Source organism: Topomyia yanbarensis, chromosome 3, assembly GCF_030247195.1.
Source record: "Topomyia yanbarensis strain Yona2022 chromosome 3, ASM3024719v1, whole genome shotgun sequence".
NCBI classification, from domain to species: Eukaryota; Metazoa; Arthropoda; class Insecta; order Diptera; family Culicidae; genus Topomyia; species Topomyia yanbarensis.
The window spans coordinates 124,509,568-124,523,215 of NC_080672.1; the positions used below are offsets into that span (position 1 = coordinate 124,509,568).

General features: G+C 35.3%; 1 protein-coding gene and 1 long non-coding RNA gene across 2 annotated transcripts; one reads left to right on the forward strand and one right to left on the reverse strand.

Annotated features, from left to right (window-relative positions):
- Positions 1 to 1,969: 1,969 nt before the first annotated feature.
- LOC131693391 (uncharacterized) lies at positions 1,970 to 2,740 on the reverse strand. Its single transcript, XR_009306237.1, has 3 exons — positions 2,441 to 2,740; positions 2,197 to 2,376; positions 1,970 to 2,145 (listed from the first exon to the last, which is right to left on the reverse strand). It is a non-coding gene; the product is annotated as an uncharacterized LOC131693391 (long non-coding RNA).
- Positions 2,741 to 7,336: 4,596 nt separating this feature from the next.
- On the forward strand, positions 7,337 to 9,366 carry LOC131687191 (uncharacterized). The gene is made up of 5 exons (XM_058971243.1): positions 7,337 to 7,346; positions 7,424 to 7,633; positions 7,702 to 8,615; positions 8,671 to 8,731; positions 8,973 to 9,366. The coding sequence occupies exons 1-5, from the start codon at positions 7,337 to 7,339 to the stop codon at positions 9,257 to 9,259; spliced, it is 1,482 nt and encodes a 493-aa protein (XP_058827226.1). The 3' UTR covers positions 9,260 to 9,366.
- Positions 9,367 to 13,648: the final 4,282 nt, after the last annotated feature.

Consider the following 13,648-nt stretch of genomic DNA (forward strand, 5'->3'; position numbering starts at 1 on the left):
GGTACTCAGAAGACTGGTTGAAGATATAAAAAGCCTTGAAGAGAATGGAATTCTTGTAAATGATGGGGGCTATGAAGAGAGAATTTACGGTTCGGTTTTCACGACAATGAACGATAATTTAGGAGCCCACCAACTGGCAGGCCTAACGGAGAATTTTTCAAGGAGTGCATTTTTTTGTCGTTTCTGCTATATTGAGCATCAAGCTTTTACAAAGACTGTTTTACAATCGCTGAGTCAAGAACACCCCAAAGCAACACACAGGACGTGTCCAGGATCACTAGTATGCCGTCTGAAATACCGTATCAAGGTTTAAAAGGAAGTTGCGTCCTCAATGAACTAAATTATTTTCAGATGTTTCATTATGGAGCGCCACCTTGTGTTGCTCATGATCTTTTCGAAGGATGGGCTAACAGTGATTTGTTTTTAATTTTTAAACGTCTGGTAAAAGAGAAAACCCTCTCCAGTAACTTTTTACAAGCAAAAATTAATAGCATTTGCAAGCAACTTAAATTGAAAACTAAAATAAGTTTAGATTTTTCTAGAAAAATGAAAAATATCAAATCTAAGGCCTGTGACACTTGGCATCTAATTCAGATACTACCATTTATATTTGTTGATAAAGCAATAGATTTCAATAACCCGTTAGTGGTAATGCTATTCTTAATCAAACAGTTAACAGATATTATTACATCTCCAGTGATTTCAAAAGAACAAGTTAACTTACTCTCATCACTTATAAGGGAATATCTCGAGCTAAGGACGCAAGAGTTTGATGCACCCTTAAAACCAAAGCACCATTTCACTATTCATTACCCTCAACTCATAGTTTGGATGGGGCCATTAATGTCATATTGTACACTCTTTTGCGAGCGCAAGCATTGTTTCTTCAAAAGAGCATTGCGAAGTACGTTGAACTTCAAAAACGTTGTTAAGTTCTGCAGCGAGCAACATCAATATTACCAAGGCTTGCTTAACATGAAAAACATGCGATTCGATCAAGCTTTGTTAGTAGAAAAGTTCGTAGAGTCTATAGAGTATTTGCCAGACTCGGTCAAAATATCATTTGAACAGGTTTAACCTTTTGGACAATCAAAATGTGTATTCTGAAGATTCTGCCTATTGTGGTTACAGCTACAAGAAGGGCCAATATGTTTTTCTGGAGCATGACGAATATGGAGAATACTTCTTTATTATAGAAATTCAGTTTTTGATTTATCAAAAGAAAACAAACAATATTTTCATGTACAGTAAACGCAAGGCTGTTTTGAACATTCACGAGAAAGGACTTTATTTAATTCAAAAGAAATCTTTATCAATTGAGATCAAAAACATTAATGATCTAATTGATCGAGCTCCATTGAATTTTTATATTGAAGGCAACAATGAGTATTTGTTCACTAAGCATGCAATTCCACTTATGAACTAGCGAATCTCTGTTAAACCCATCTCTATCTTGATACACGTTGAAAATGGACTCTCTGATAGTGTTCAGAATCGGCGACTCCACACGATTACATCGCTATGCTATTCCAGCGTTTGGTAGTACAGCAAGTTTACTATATATATATATATATATATATATATATATATATATATATATATATATATATATATATATATATATATATATATATATATATATATATATATATATATATATATATATATATATATATATATATATATATATATATATATATATATATATATATATATATATATATATATATATATATATATATATATATATATATATATATATATATATATATATATATATATATATATATATATATATATATATATATATATATATATATATATATATATATATATATATATATATATATATATATATATATATATATATATATATATATATATATATATATATATATATATATATATAATTTCACTTATTTATTAATTTTTTACCCAAGATATTTACACATTGTAGTTTGTTTGAACAGATTACTTTTATTCAATTATAATTATAAAGCCAATCACATGCACTAATCGCATTTCACAAGCTTCATTAAACTTCAAAACGCCTAACACCCTCATCTTGCAATACCGCCACGTGTGCCACATTTTCCTAATTCCAAATAGTTTTTAATGTTGGCTTTATCATTACATAACCTACGACTAAATAGAAAGACCACTGATAAATATCTTAAGAAAAACACATTACCTCACCTCACGTTACTAGCATCCGGGCCTTTCTAGTTTGCAGAAAGATTATATCACATTTCGATCCTTTCCATATTTTTATGATCCTCTTCTCGTTACATTAAATGACGGCCTTTTTGCTTTAGTTAACAATAACGGTGATTCCCAATATCTCCTATACTCCTTAAGTGATCCTAAATGCATTTTCTATAAGATATCAAAATAGTGGTTAATTTTTATAACTAATTGAATATTTTCATATAGTACTAACCGTGAATAGAAGATTTGTAATTTTACTTTAATCTAGATTTGCAACTTAAATTTAATTAAATTCATAATTCGCTTTATAGCAAAATAAATCTCCTAAGCAAAATACAGATAGATTTCCTAAACAAAATACATTGCAATGACAAATTTCATGATGCGTACTACCCAATGTTTTGTTTGACGGTAATGACTAAAGATACTAGAATTAAAGAGGTAACAATTCTATTAGCCTGGTGCACGCTGACGAAGTCGACATAGTTTGACCTTTATTGTGAGCCGTGTTTACAAACATTGCTTCACAGCATAATCGTATTGGTGGTATATACGGTTCACAGTAAAAGTCATATTATGTCGACTTAGGTAAATGTACTGGTAACATTGCTACGACGCACGCAAAACTATAAAACTAGCAAACTTATTGAAAAGGTCCTATGTGCCAGATTGAATAAGAAGAGAGACGAATAGTGTGAAGCCAAAAATACCTTATGGAGCAGACCAATCTAACAAAGTAAATAAACGCTACTCATGCCTGATTTGGAAGACATAAGTATTGTACATTTATCAAAAAATAAACTTTAAATTTCGTCAGAATTTAGTGCTAGAAATCGTGCTAGTAATGTGCATTCTAGAGTATATGTGCACTTTAGAATTAATTTATTCCTTTGATCCGAAATGCACGTCATTTGCAAAACAAATCAAACGATCTTAATATGGTTCGTTTTCAAACTATAATTAAATATAATCATTAAAAGTACTACCTGTGGAAACTGTTGCCAAAATGCTGGTATTGAAATCATCATAAAGGGAGTGTTGTCGTTTTGACTGATTTTCACTATTCCCTTTTATATCTGCTATGTGCAAATAAGAGCATATCTTTCCCAGTTAAGTTCAGCCGGAAAATGAGCCGTAATGCTAGCTGGCTCCAGTTCGTATTTCGGGTCTAGTGACAACTGATTCATAGTTAGAGTCGGTTGTGTCACTGAAGCCGAAATACTGTCTTGAACCAGACAGAACTCCGACTGCACTTTACTGGGTTGTTTCTTTTCTCTTTTGCTAATATAAGGGGGAGGGGGAGAGGTGTAAGGGTTTCATCGTGCAAAAAACACAAAACTAGACATAAAATAGCGAAATTCTCGTGAAAAATAGCAATTCCGCCATTTTATGAGTAAAAAACCCCCTTAATTAAGAAATCATCTCAAAAATCCAACGAAGGGGTCAGGTTTTTTTTACAAAGGATATGTAAGAAAAGTTTGAAATAAATTGGTTAAGAAAGTTTTTAATGGCAGTTCAAACCGTAAATCGTTTTTGTTTTCAGAGGCGTTCCACAAAAAGCGTCGCTATCGAGTCGCTTGTCGATATTTTTGCATAAAAAATTACAGATAACATTGAAATGATACATTATAATGTACAAAAGCTTTGATCAATTCGCTTTACCCAAATTTCTAAAAAAATCACTGAATGTGCTTCTTTTTCAAAGCTGAAACCCTTTACCCCTCCCCCCTCAACTCTTTGCATAATATGTTAGATGAAATAATATTCTTCTGATATGTTCCAGGAAATTATTGGAAATATTAACGTAATAATCGAAAGAAAACGTAAACAGATTTTATGAAAAGAGATGTTCAATTTTATTTTTTTTGTTTGACGTGAAACTGAGTCAGATTCTAACTTCAACTGCTGTCAGTTCATACAGTTTGACAAAAGTTTGGGTTAGTTTTGAATAAAGCAAAAATCTCGACAAACATATGATTAGGGCTTGAAAGCCAACTGTCGAAATTCTCTTTGGGGGGAAATTCCTGTCGAACAGCTAATCGCGCAACACAGTCGTTGATAGCAAACAATAGAGAAAAGTTTTCTCTTTCGTTGGCTGATATGCACCGTGCTTGAGTAATTACGGTTTCTCCAGAATTTATCCTCAAAGTGAATTTCGAAATTTGACTTTTGAGCCCTAATCATATGTTTGTCGAGAAACGATAAAAGTTAACCGCGCCTATCTTTTATTTATTTCCTCTGGTTGTTGAATTTCATTTTTGGTAATATTCAGTTTCAATAGAATCAGAAACAAGGGAGGGGGGGGGGGGGGGGGGTTGTGTATTCAAGAATTTTACATAAAATATATCATATAATAGAACAATGAGGAGGGGGAAACGTTTCGGTTCCAGCTCCAGATTGAATAATTTTGACAACTTATATAATGGACGACAAAACAATGTAACTAGCGGGATAGACAAATCATATTTCATTGGTATGGTATGGTAGAGCGAGTATTTATTATTAATTAACCGAAAATGTGATAGTCGACATGAACAATAGTTAACAGTGTATGCTAGCACAATTCCCAATAAATTGGCTCATCAAACCATTTTTGATAGTCTAAATTTGATAAAAGTCGTTGCACTTCGGTAATTCTTGAGATACAACATAATTCAGATATAAATAAATTTAGCATTGAACAATTCTCATTAACAAACTGGCCAGAAACATAGAGCAGCAAACGATCTTATTCTCAGCAGGGGTGAATATTGACAAAAATGCTTTTTAGTTGAATCTGTGCTAGTTAAACCATGGTCTGATTCACTAGTGGTTATGTTTGCGCTAGAATGAGGATAAAGTACGATTCAGACGTTATATTTACAGAACGTCAACGAAGCAAGAAATTCATCTTTTATTTATTGTTCAATAGTTCTAAACATATTTTCTTCGTCAAAGTTATTTTTCATTAGGAGAAAAGACCTGTAATTGAAATTAGTATATTGATTGAGTTTAGAAAATTAAAAATTTACATTTCTATGTGTTTTGGTGGATTTAAATTAAAACATCATCATTGCACTCTCGTGACATCTGACGGCCGACATCCAGCGTTAGATCGCAAATTAAGTGGTGCTAGTTTTCTTTTGCGCATTTGCGTAACTCTTTTATTATTCACTCTGTATGCTTCGATTCTATGGTCAACTCTCAATTCTGTCAATATAGCACTGATTGTTTTGCTGTAAGAAGGAAATTTGTTTTGAGAATTTTAATCGCAGCTTAACAGCATCTATAACGTTGATTGTGTTCGATTTTTCGTTATTTCCTGTTCGGTGTTTAATCTTACCACCAGTGTTTGGGCTGATTTTGATTCAATGATCATGCTCTTGATGGATCATCTCTGATTAATCGTACTCTCGATAAATAGTCTATGATCCTATCCAGCAAATATCCGTGGAGACGACTGTATACTTCGTCCAAAGCGCTGAGAAAAGCTTCGTTATATATACGGTAGGTGAGGATAAATAGTACCGTGTGTAAAGCTGCATCGAACTTGAAAATCCGCTTGAGTTCCGATAGTCCCCATATTTCCTCGTTTTTCATGGGCAAATCATACATGTTACACTTATATAGTTTCGATGCTTTAAATATTACTTGATACCGAAGTATGATGACCATACAATTCGTAGTTGCCGCTTTGCAATTAACCGAAAAATGTTAAAATTTTCATTAAACTAGATCAAGAGATAATGGAAATGAAAATAAATTAAGCAAGTACTCCTGTTTTTATCACTACCTGCATCAGAGACCCAGCAGATCAATTTATATTTCAGTCGCTGGGTGCCACATATCTACGCTAATTTTTTCTGAAGTGAGATATCCTTCCCATAATCGCATGTCAGTCCCAAGTGCTATGGGATTCGCTAACTACATGGACTTATCAGCGATTATAGGCAGTATAGTGTCAATTCTCTTAGTACTAAAACTTGAACTCAACCTACCTTCCCGGTCTTTGAAACGCTTTTTATGGTCCTTAAAGCTTGGCCAAGCATATTCTCTCCTCCTTAAGGCTACTGTAAACCTCGAGAATCTGATCGCGGGATTTTGTTCCCCGTGTGTTTCAAATAGGAGATGGATTTTCATTTTCCAAGACGGAAAAATTAAAATTCGTCATAAAAGGTAAAACCCAACCGCGGAAAACGTCACGGATTTTAAAAATTCTCCACACAAAAAATTCGGTCGGAAACAATTTAACATTAATTGTTTCCGACAGGAAAAGTTATGTTTTCATGAGGTTTGAATTCCATGCTATTTTGAAACAGTTGGTATTTTTTGGAAGCAGTAAAACTTTTGGCTTGACAGTTTGGAAAGATTACGGCGGAAAATTTGCCCTGATCGAAATCCCGTCCTAAAATCCACGAGGTGTACTGAAACCTTCTCACTGACCTCTCATCTGCATCAGCGTAGTAATTCCCGAAGTGTATAGTAACCTTTACGGCTACGTATGAACAGCCCTTAAATAGGAATTGCTCAGAGAAACCATGTCATAACGTTCGATTAGTAAGAGTATGACGCACAAGGATACGCAATAAATTCCGAAAGTAAGTTCGAAACTTTATGACGTACATTTGTTTTCGTATCTAATGGTGAATTATGTTGTTCTGGACATTATGATGCATGCTACTATCGGATATTATATGGCAATCGACAGCTTGCGCTTTGTGATGCCCAAACCCAAGCGAATTCTATGGCATGCGTCTTAAGCGCCACAATACTTTAATGACGCATCTTCTTTGGTGCTTCTTATCCTGAAACCGTATGAACCAGTTCTTATGTGTCACAATAGCCTGAGTGCTTAATTTTATCCTGGACTAGTGACGCAAAACAAGACCTATACTTATGGCGAAGCCATGTGCGTCATAACGTCCAGAATGTCGTGACGCATCCCAGAAGCTATGCCATCGGATATTATGATACCATTTCGCAAGACAGCTATACTACCGCTATACGCATAACTGCCCATGTGCTATTAGATTCCCTATATACATGGGACGATTACGCTTTGAGCGGCGGTATAGGGGTCTTTGGAAAATACAACATTTCACGTTTCATAATAATTGTGAATAACCGATGCATGCCTGGAAAAGCAATCATGAACATGTGTAAAAAATGCTCTCATTTGCTCATTCCACAAAATATAAGTCTTCTTCGTTAATCAAATATTAATCTTAACTTACAGTCGGCTCAAATTACAGTCAGCAACTGACCGGCACCTCTCATGACGAACGAGCAACAGTTATGGATATCGATGCTTTTCTGCAAGTTTCTACACCTCCGAACATCATATCCATTGTTCCCAGCTCCAGCACAACTGCAGATCAACAGTGCTCATTTCAAGGAATATCAGTTGTAAAGTTGGATCCAGGAGCAGTTTCAGAGGAAGAAATCAGCGATTCGTCCGTGCAGGAAGATACCCTTGACCAGGCAGTGATGAAAATAATTTGGACGTTGATGTAGACTGTGTAGATGAAAATTCGAATCCGAACAGCGCTGAGAAAAGAACACATGAAGAAGTTACACTCTTGAAAGGTTCCAAGAAGCACGCTGCAAGTGAAATGAAATTCAATTCTTTTAAAATAAATTGGAAGAAGATAAGTGACGGTACTCTCGATCGTTTGCAAAAAATGCAAAACTTTCGCAACATGAATTCAACCCTACCAGTGCCTAGATCTTTGCAAATTTCGAAAACCGATTTAAGTGGTCTGGCTAACTCTGTTGTTGACCAGTTAAGATGTATTGATAACATCATTCGAGCGGACGTGATGGAAAAAGCTGCACGAGAAATCTTCAACATGTTTCCGTGTCTGAACTTCGTTGATGACGACGGATTTGGAAAAGAAACGGATTATGTATGGTTGAAACACAAGATGATAAACCACAATACTTATCTCAACCGTTACAAAGAACCAAACCAACCAAAAGCTTCTTCATCGGATATCAGACGATACCGGAACTTGCGAGCTGGGACAATCAAGGAGTACTGGCAAAAGTCTTCTCAAGATTGCCCCAAGAATGTCCTCTCGGCACTGTCCAGAAATGAACCGGAACTCCTAACAAGAGATTTTTTACAAACTTCTCAGTCGTATGTTAGATACTGTTTGGATGAGAATATACCACTGAAAGATGTGTTGGCGAAACATTCAGTATTAAGGCGTCGAAGTCTATTAAATTACCACTTTGAATGCGCCACGGGCGTGAAAGCGGAATCATTGGAACAATATTTCTCAGCCAAGCGGTCGAAAATTATCGATTTCTCGAAGAGTAATCGCAAATTTCTTCTCCTAGATGCCCATTCTTCGGATTACGACATTTTCAAATTTTTGTGCCGTTCCTTGGGAGAAAATATTGATGACGTCATTATTCTGAAAGAGGTTATAGAAGTGAAACGTGGTGTCATAAATTTATTTCATCATATATTTCTTATAGATGGGAACTAAAATTGATAGCATTACAACCGATTGTTCAGGTCCAGTTCTCGTAGCAATAGGTGAGTAAAACAGCTAACCGAAATTAAAACTGTTAGTGTTGTTCCATACGACGCGACGGTACAAGATGAACGGCCATCTTAGAAGACTGCTTCGATTGTTTTCTTACACAAAGTATCACAACTATCATTGTGTTGTGTTAATATCTCATTCAAAATCGAATGAGAGATTACTGACTGTATGAAGATAACGATATTTATTTATTTATATGAAATTGATAACTATATTTATTATCATTTTCAGATTGTGGAAATAACAGACAGATGTATTATGTGTTTGCTGAACAAATACGTTTGAGTGAGGGTACCGAAAGCGTGGTGCAGTCCATTACGGATTTGATGTGTGTTCATTACGTGCATAATTTTATGTACATGAAGCAAGCATCTAAGTTCATGGAGTTCATTCAGGAATACTTATTCAAAATACTCCCGACAACCGGATCTAAATCGAATGCTACACGCAAAGGACAGCAGCAACGTGTGGTCAAACGATTCATCGAGGCACTTTCTAATCACATTCCTAACTCCTAAATGCCATGAATATACAACCAGCAGCCCAATCATCGAAATTCTGATACTGCAATGATAGATGCCAACTACTTTTGAATTTATATTTCTATGTACTTTGATCGATATGTATAGAGAAAAGATAACTAAAACTGGCCATGTTTGATGATTGCTCGCATGTGGATTTTCCGTTAATAAATTCAATGAACATGTACTACCTATTAAAATTCGCCTTACAAGAATAAACAGAATCACAGAAAGAGTTTTTATAATAACAATGTGAATCCATTGCGAAATACCTATTCATTGCTCAAAAAGTAATTCTACGTGCTTTCATATAAAATTACGTCATATTTTAATTTTACATGGCAGGTACCATTATGGAGTAAAATTACAGGTTCAGGAAATTACACGCCGCGTAGAATTAAAAGCAAACGTAAAAATGTGTTATTTTTGATGCTCGTATATGTCACTTTCAGGACACCTAAATTTACACGATATTTTCTAAGTGTGTAGGCTTCTTTTGCTGTATGCCTCATGGCCTCTGGGCAAGGTTTGTCTGGAAAAAGATAACAGTGATATCCATCAGTCTACTTTCTACTTCTGCCCAAGTCAGAAGTACAATCGAACCAAGTGAACAACAACTAGCAACCTTTCGATCTAGTGTGCATTGTCTCGAGAACAAAGGAAACATTCAATTTATTCGCGCCGTCATGAGTAAAGTTGACGAAAAAAGTCTGCTCCGACCCAACACAGCGGTCGTTGACTTTAAATTCTGCTCAATACGATTGAGTTTTAGTGAAGTGGAATACCTGCTGAAGATGAAGATGCACCTTAGGCGCAATGAGGTTATGTGCTTTCAGTATCATCATCTTCGCAATGTAGTACTCATATCATTCAACACGTTAGCCAAAGCTGAACGTTGCGTTCTGCAGAACAACTTGAAGCACGTGGCTGAAAGTGATAAAGTTGGAATTAAGATTCCCGTGTATATAGAAAAAGACTATGTAGATGTAAAGTTACATGACCTATCACCACGTACCCCTCCTGATCTAGTTGCAGAATACATATCGCGATACGGAGAAGTAGAATCCGTTTCACCTGATACGTGGAAAAATTTCTTCCCGGGTACACCTAACGGTGTTCTTGTGGTGAGGATGCGGATCGAAAGACCTATCCCCTCTCACTTGACTATAAAACTTAAAACCCACGAGGCTACTATTAATTAAACTACGTTATGCACCCACGAGGGGCAAACTCCTACGTGCAAGTATTGTAATCAGACAGCACCCCACGGACAACCTTGCGCGAAAAATGCAACACTACCGATTCCCAACGAATCCACGGAAAACCAATCCAAAAAAGAGTTTTCAATACCAATACCTGAACCACAAACGGTTGCAAAATTTGTGGCAGCTGTTCAGTCCATATTAACAACTGCAAAAGCAGCATCCAGCACCCCAAAATCCACTGTAAGCAATATCGGTGAAGAAGATAAAAACAATGACGACGGATTTACACTGGTCACCCGTAAGGGTAATAAGCGGGAATGAACATCTGAGCACCAAGACACCTTTAACGATAGAAGAGAATTAAATGATCCTCATGACGCAGTAGGCGAGCCGCGAAAGAAGGTCTCCGCTCGCAATAAAAAGTTGCGCGCACGAGATCCAACGGGTAATCAATAATATTTGCTTTTATTTTTAATTTTCACATATTGTTAACACATGAAAGATCCACGGCTCCGTTAAGCTACCGCTATGAGCCGTGTCAAATAAACGAAATTAAAAAAAAGAACAGTGATATCACAGTGGACACCAGCCCCACTACAATTATCAGATAGTCAATAAACTATAAATGAATATCTGAGTATTAATTGTGTTGTGGGAAAATGATATCAAGATATAATATAATTGTTTGATGAAAACCCAATTCTAACCACGAGCCATCCTTGATTGAAAGAGATAGAACAAAGCAGCAATTTATTTGCTTATTTATATTGTCCTTGCAGCTGCGGCTCGGGTGCCTTCGAAGCGCCAAGTTGCTTTTCTTCTTTTTCTATGCAAGCAGAATGCTTCATAAGTGAAGAAAGTTTCCTTGTGAATGGAGAACGATATGCAATTTTCCGCCTGCTTGCAAGGAACGAAAATGTTCCGTCCCTGTTATCGAGAAAATTAACAACCCAACCAGGGCTTAAAAAATTGACATTCTTGCGTGAACTTGAAAGAGAAACGAAATTCAATTCATGCCCGCCGCGATGAATAAAATGTTTGATTCGTTTCCCTCGTCATTCGTTCTCCCGACACAACGCATTCAGGTTAGAATATGTTCGGTTTCAGAAGCAAACTGAATTTTGTTGCTATGCTAGCTCTGAGAGGAATTAATGAGCAAAAGTGCACCAGATATAGCTTACGCAGTTCACTTATGCTCGAAAATGTAGAAGATGCCAAATTTCGCCTACAAACTATCCACATAAGAACAAATGAATGCTTTGGTTGGCGAAGGAATATTTCCTCTGCACTCAAGCATTCGATTCTGCATGAAATTTCAGTCAGAAGGTTAATGATTGAGGGAGGCGGCGAATCTGACTGTTAGTTTCGGTAAACACAAGCAGAAATAGGTAACTGATTTTGAAACTTCGCAGCACTGAACCCAACCAAAGACCTAAATAAGAAACAGCAGTCAAAAGCTCAATAGATGCGTCTTGGTCAACGATGAATCATTTGCGAAAAACGATTTTCCTGGCAGATTCAAGTTTGTTTTCAAGAAAAAGAATTATGGTTTGGTAAGGGATCTGCTCCTGTAGTAAGTAAACCAGCATTTTTGGGACGGACACGATTCCGAATTTGGAAGTGTAAAAACAAATAAATTCCACACTTAATTAAGTCCCATGATGGTTACGTTTTGATCAGATCTAGCCAGTTGCCGTTGCAGCAAAAACATGAGAGCAAGGATGTGAAATATACAGATCGGAGAACTAGAAGTGGCAGGGTCATTTAAAACAGGCTTAAAATCATACGGACTAATCATTTGTCTTCTGCTGCCAGGAGTCGAGTTTAGGCAGCATCATCACCAATCACTAAAGTCTACCAACATGTCTCACAGAAAAGACAGATTTGTCCCTATTGCCTTGAGAACTGATCCTAATGATCCTACCACTTCCGTTTTCCGATCAGTAAATATATTTTACATCCTTGCTCTCACTTGAGTACTATGGTTTTAAATTTTCATAACTTTCTCTACGTGTTACTTTGTTTAATAATAATTTTTCTAATGCAAAACAGGTATACGTATTTGAAAGACCTAAAAAATAAAGTTAATTTAATAACGTGAATAAAGTAATCTGAAAGAATCGAATCAAATTAATTAAATTAAATTTAATAAAATGAGATAAATGAATTGATAAACTGGATTAAATGAATAAAGCTAAAATTTAATGTTTCATATTTCAAAACCTTTTTTCCCTGGAGTACTAAGGCATAAAACTTTTGATAACTTTCCCTTCTTACTAATCTCTAGCAAATTGAAAATAATTAGAACAAAAATGAAGACAATAAATGAATTAATGGATGCAACTACGAGGATCTCCGTGATTATTTTGATATTAAAATAATCTCCTTTCCCGTGCAACGTTAAATATTTAAAATATAAAAATGCAAGAATATATCATATTTTTAATTCTTCAAAAAATTGAAATCTAATTTTGATCTCATTAAAAGTTTTTACTATATTTTTCTACTTCGTGTTTCTTAGAAGATTCAAATTGAATATTTATTTTGTTACCAACAAGCAATTTCAATACCGCGCTGATAGGCTTCGGGCCCTGTTGCTGGCTACGTTCTTAGCATCGATTGGTTCAAACAGACACGCGGCACTTCTATTTATAATCTTGTATTATTTGATTGAGTCGTTAGGTGCTCCCTATTGACGGCTCTGCCCAGAATAAACTAACTCAGGTATGGTAGTTTTCACGTTTACCGATATCTATTCAATTTAACGGGTTTTGCAATAGCGTATTTTTAAAATACATAAACTATATAGCAATAGAATATTTTTTTAGTTAATTACTGCAGCCGCGACGAACATTACCTGTGAACCCGAGAATCTTAGTCTAACACTCTTTATAAAAGAGATTTTGAGTTAAAGAGTTTCAAAACAACCTTTTCTCCTTTTTTGCTGAGTTTTTGGTTGTGTTTCGAATTATGGTATATCAAATTAGTCAATCTGGGTTGAATGAAAAGTCGAAGAGTTTTCTTCGGTCGTTTAATTAACACTTTTGAGACATTTTTACACATTTTATTAAGATAAATTTAGAATAATTGAAAATTGTTCGAAAAACCAAAATCTTTTTTGAACACTAGCGTTTTGCTATTTTTATATATTGAGAAACTTTTCATTGTTATCACCTTTTTA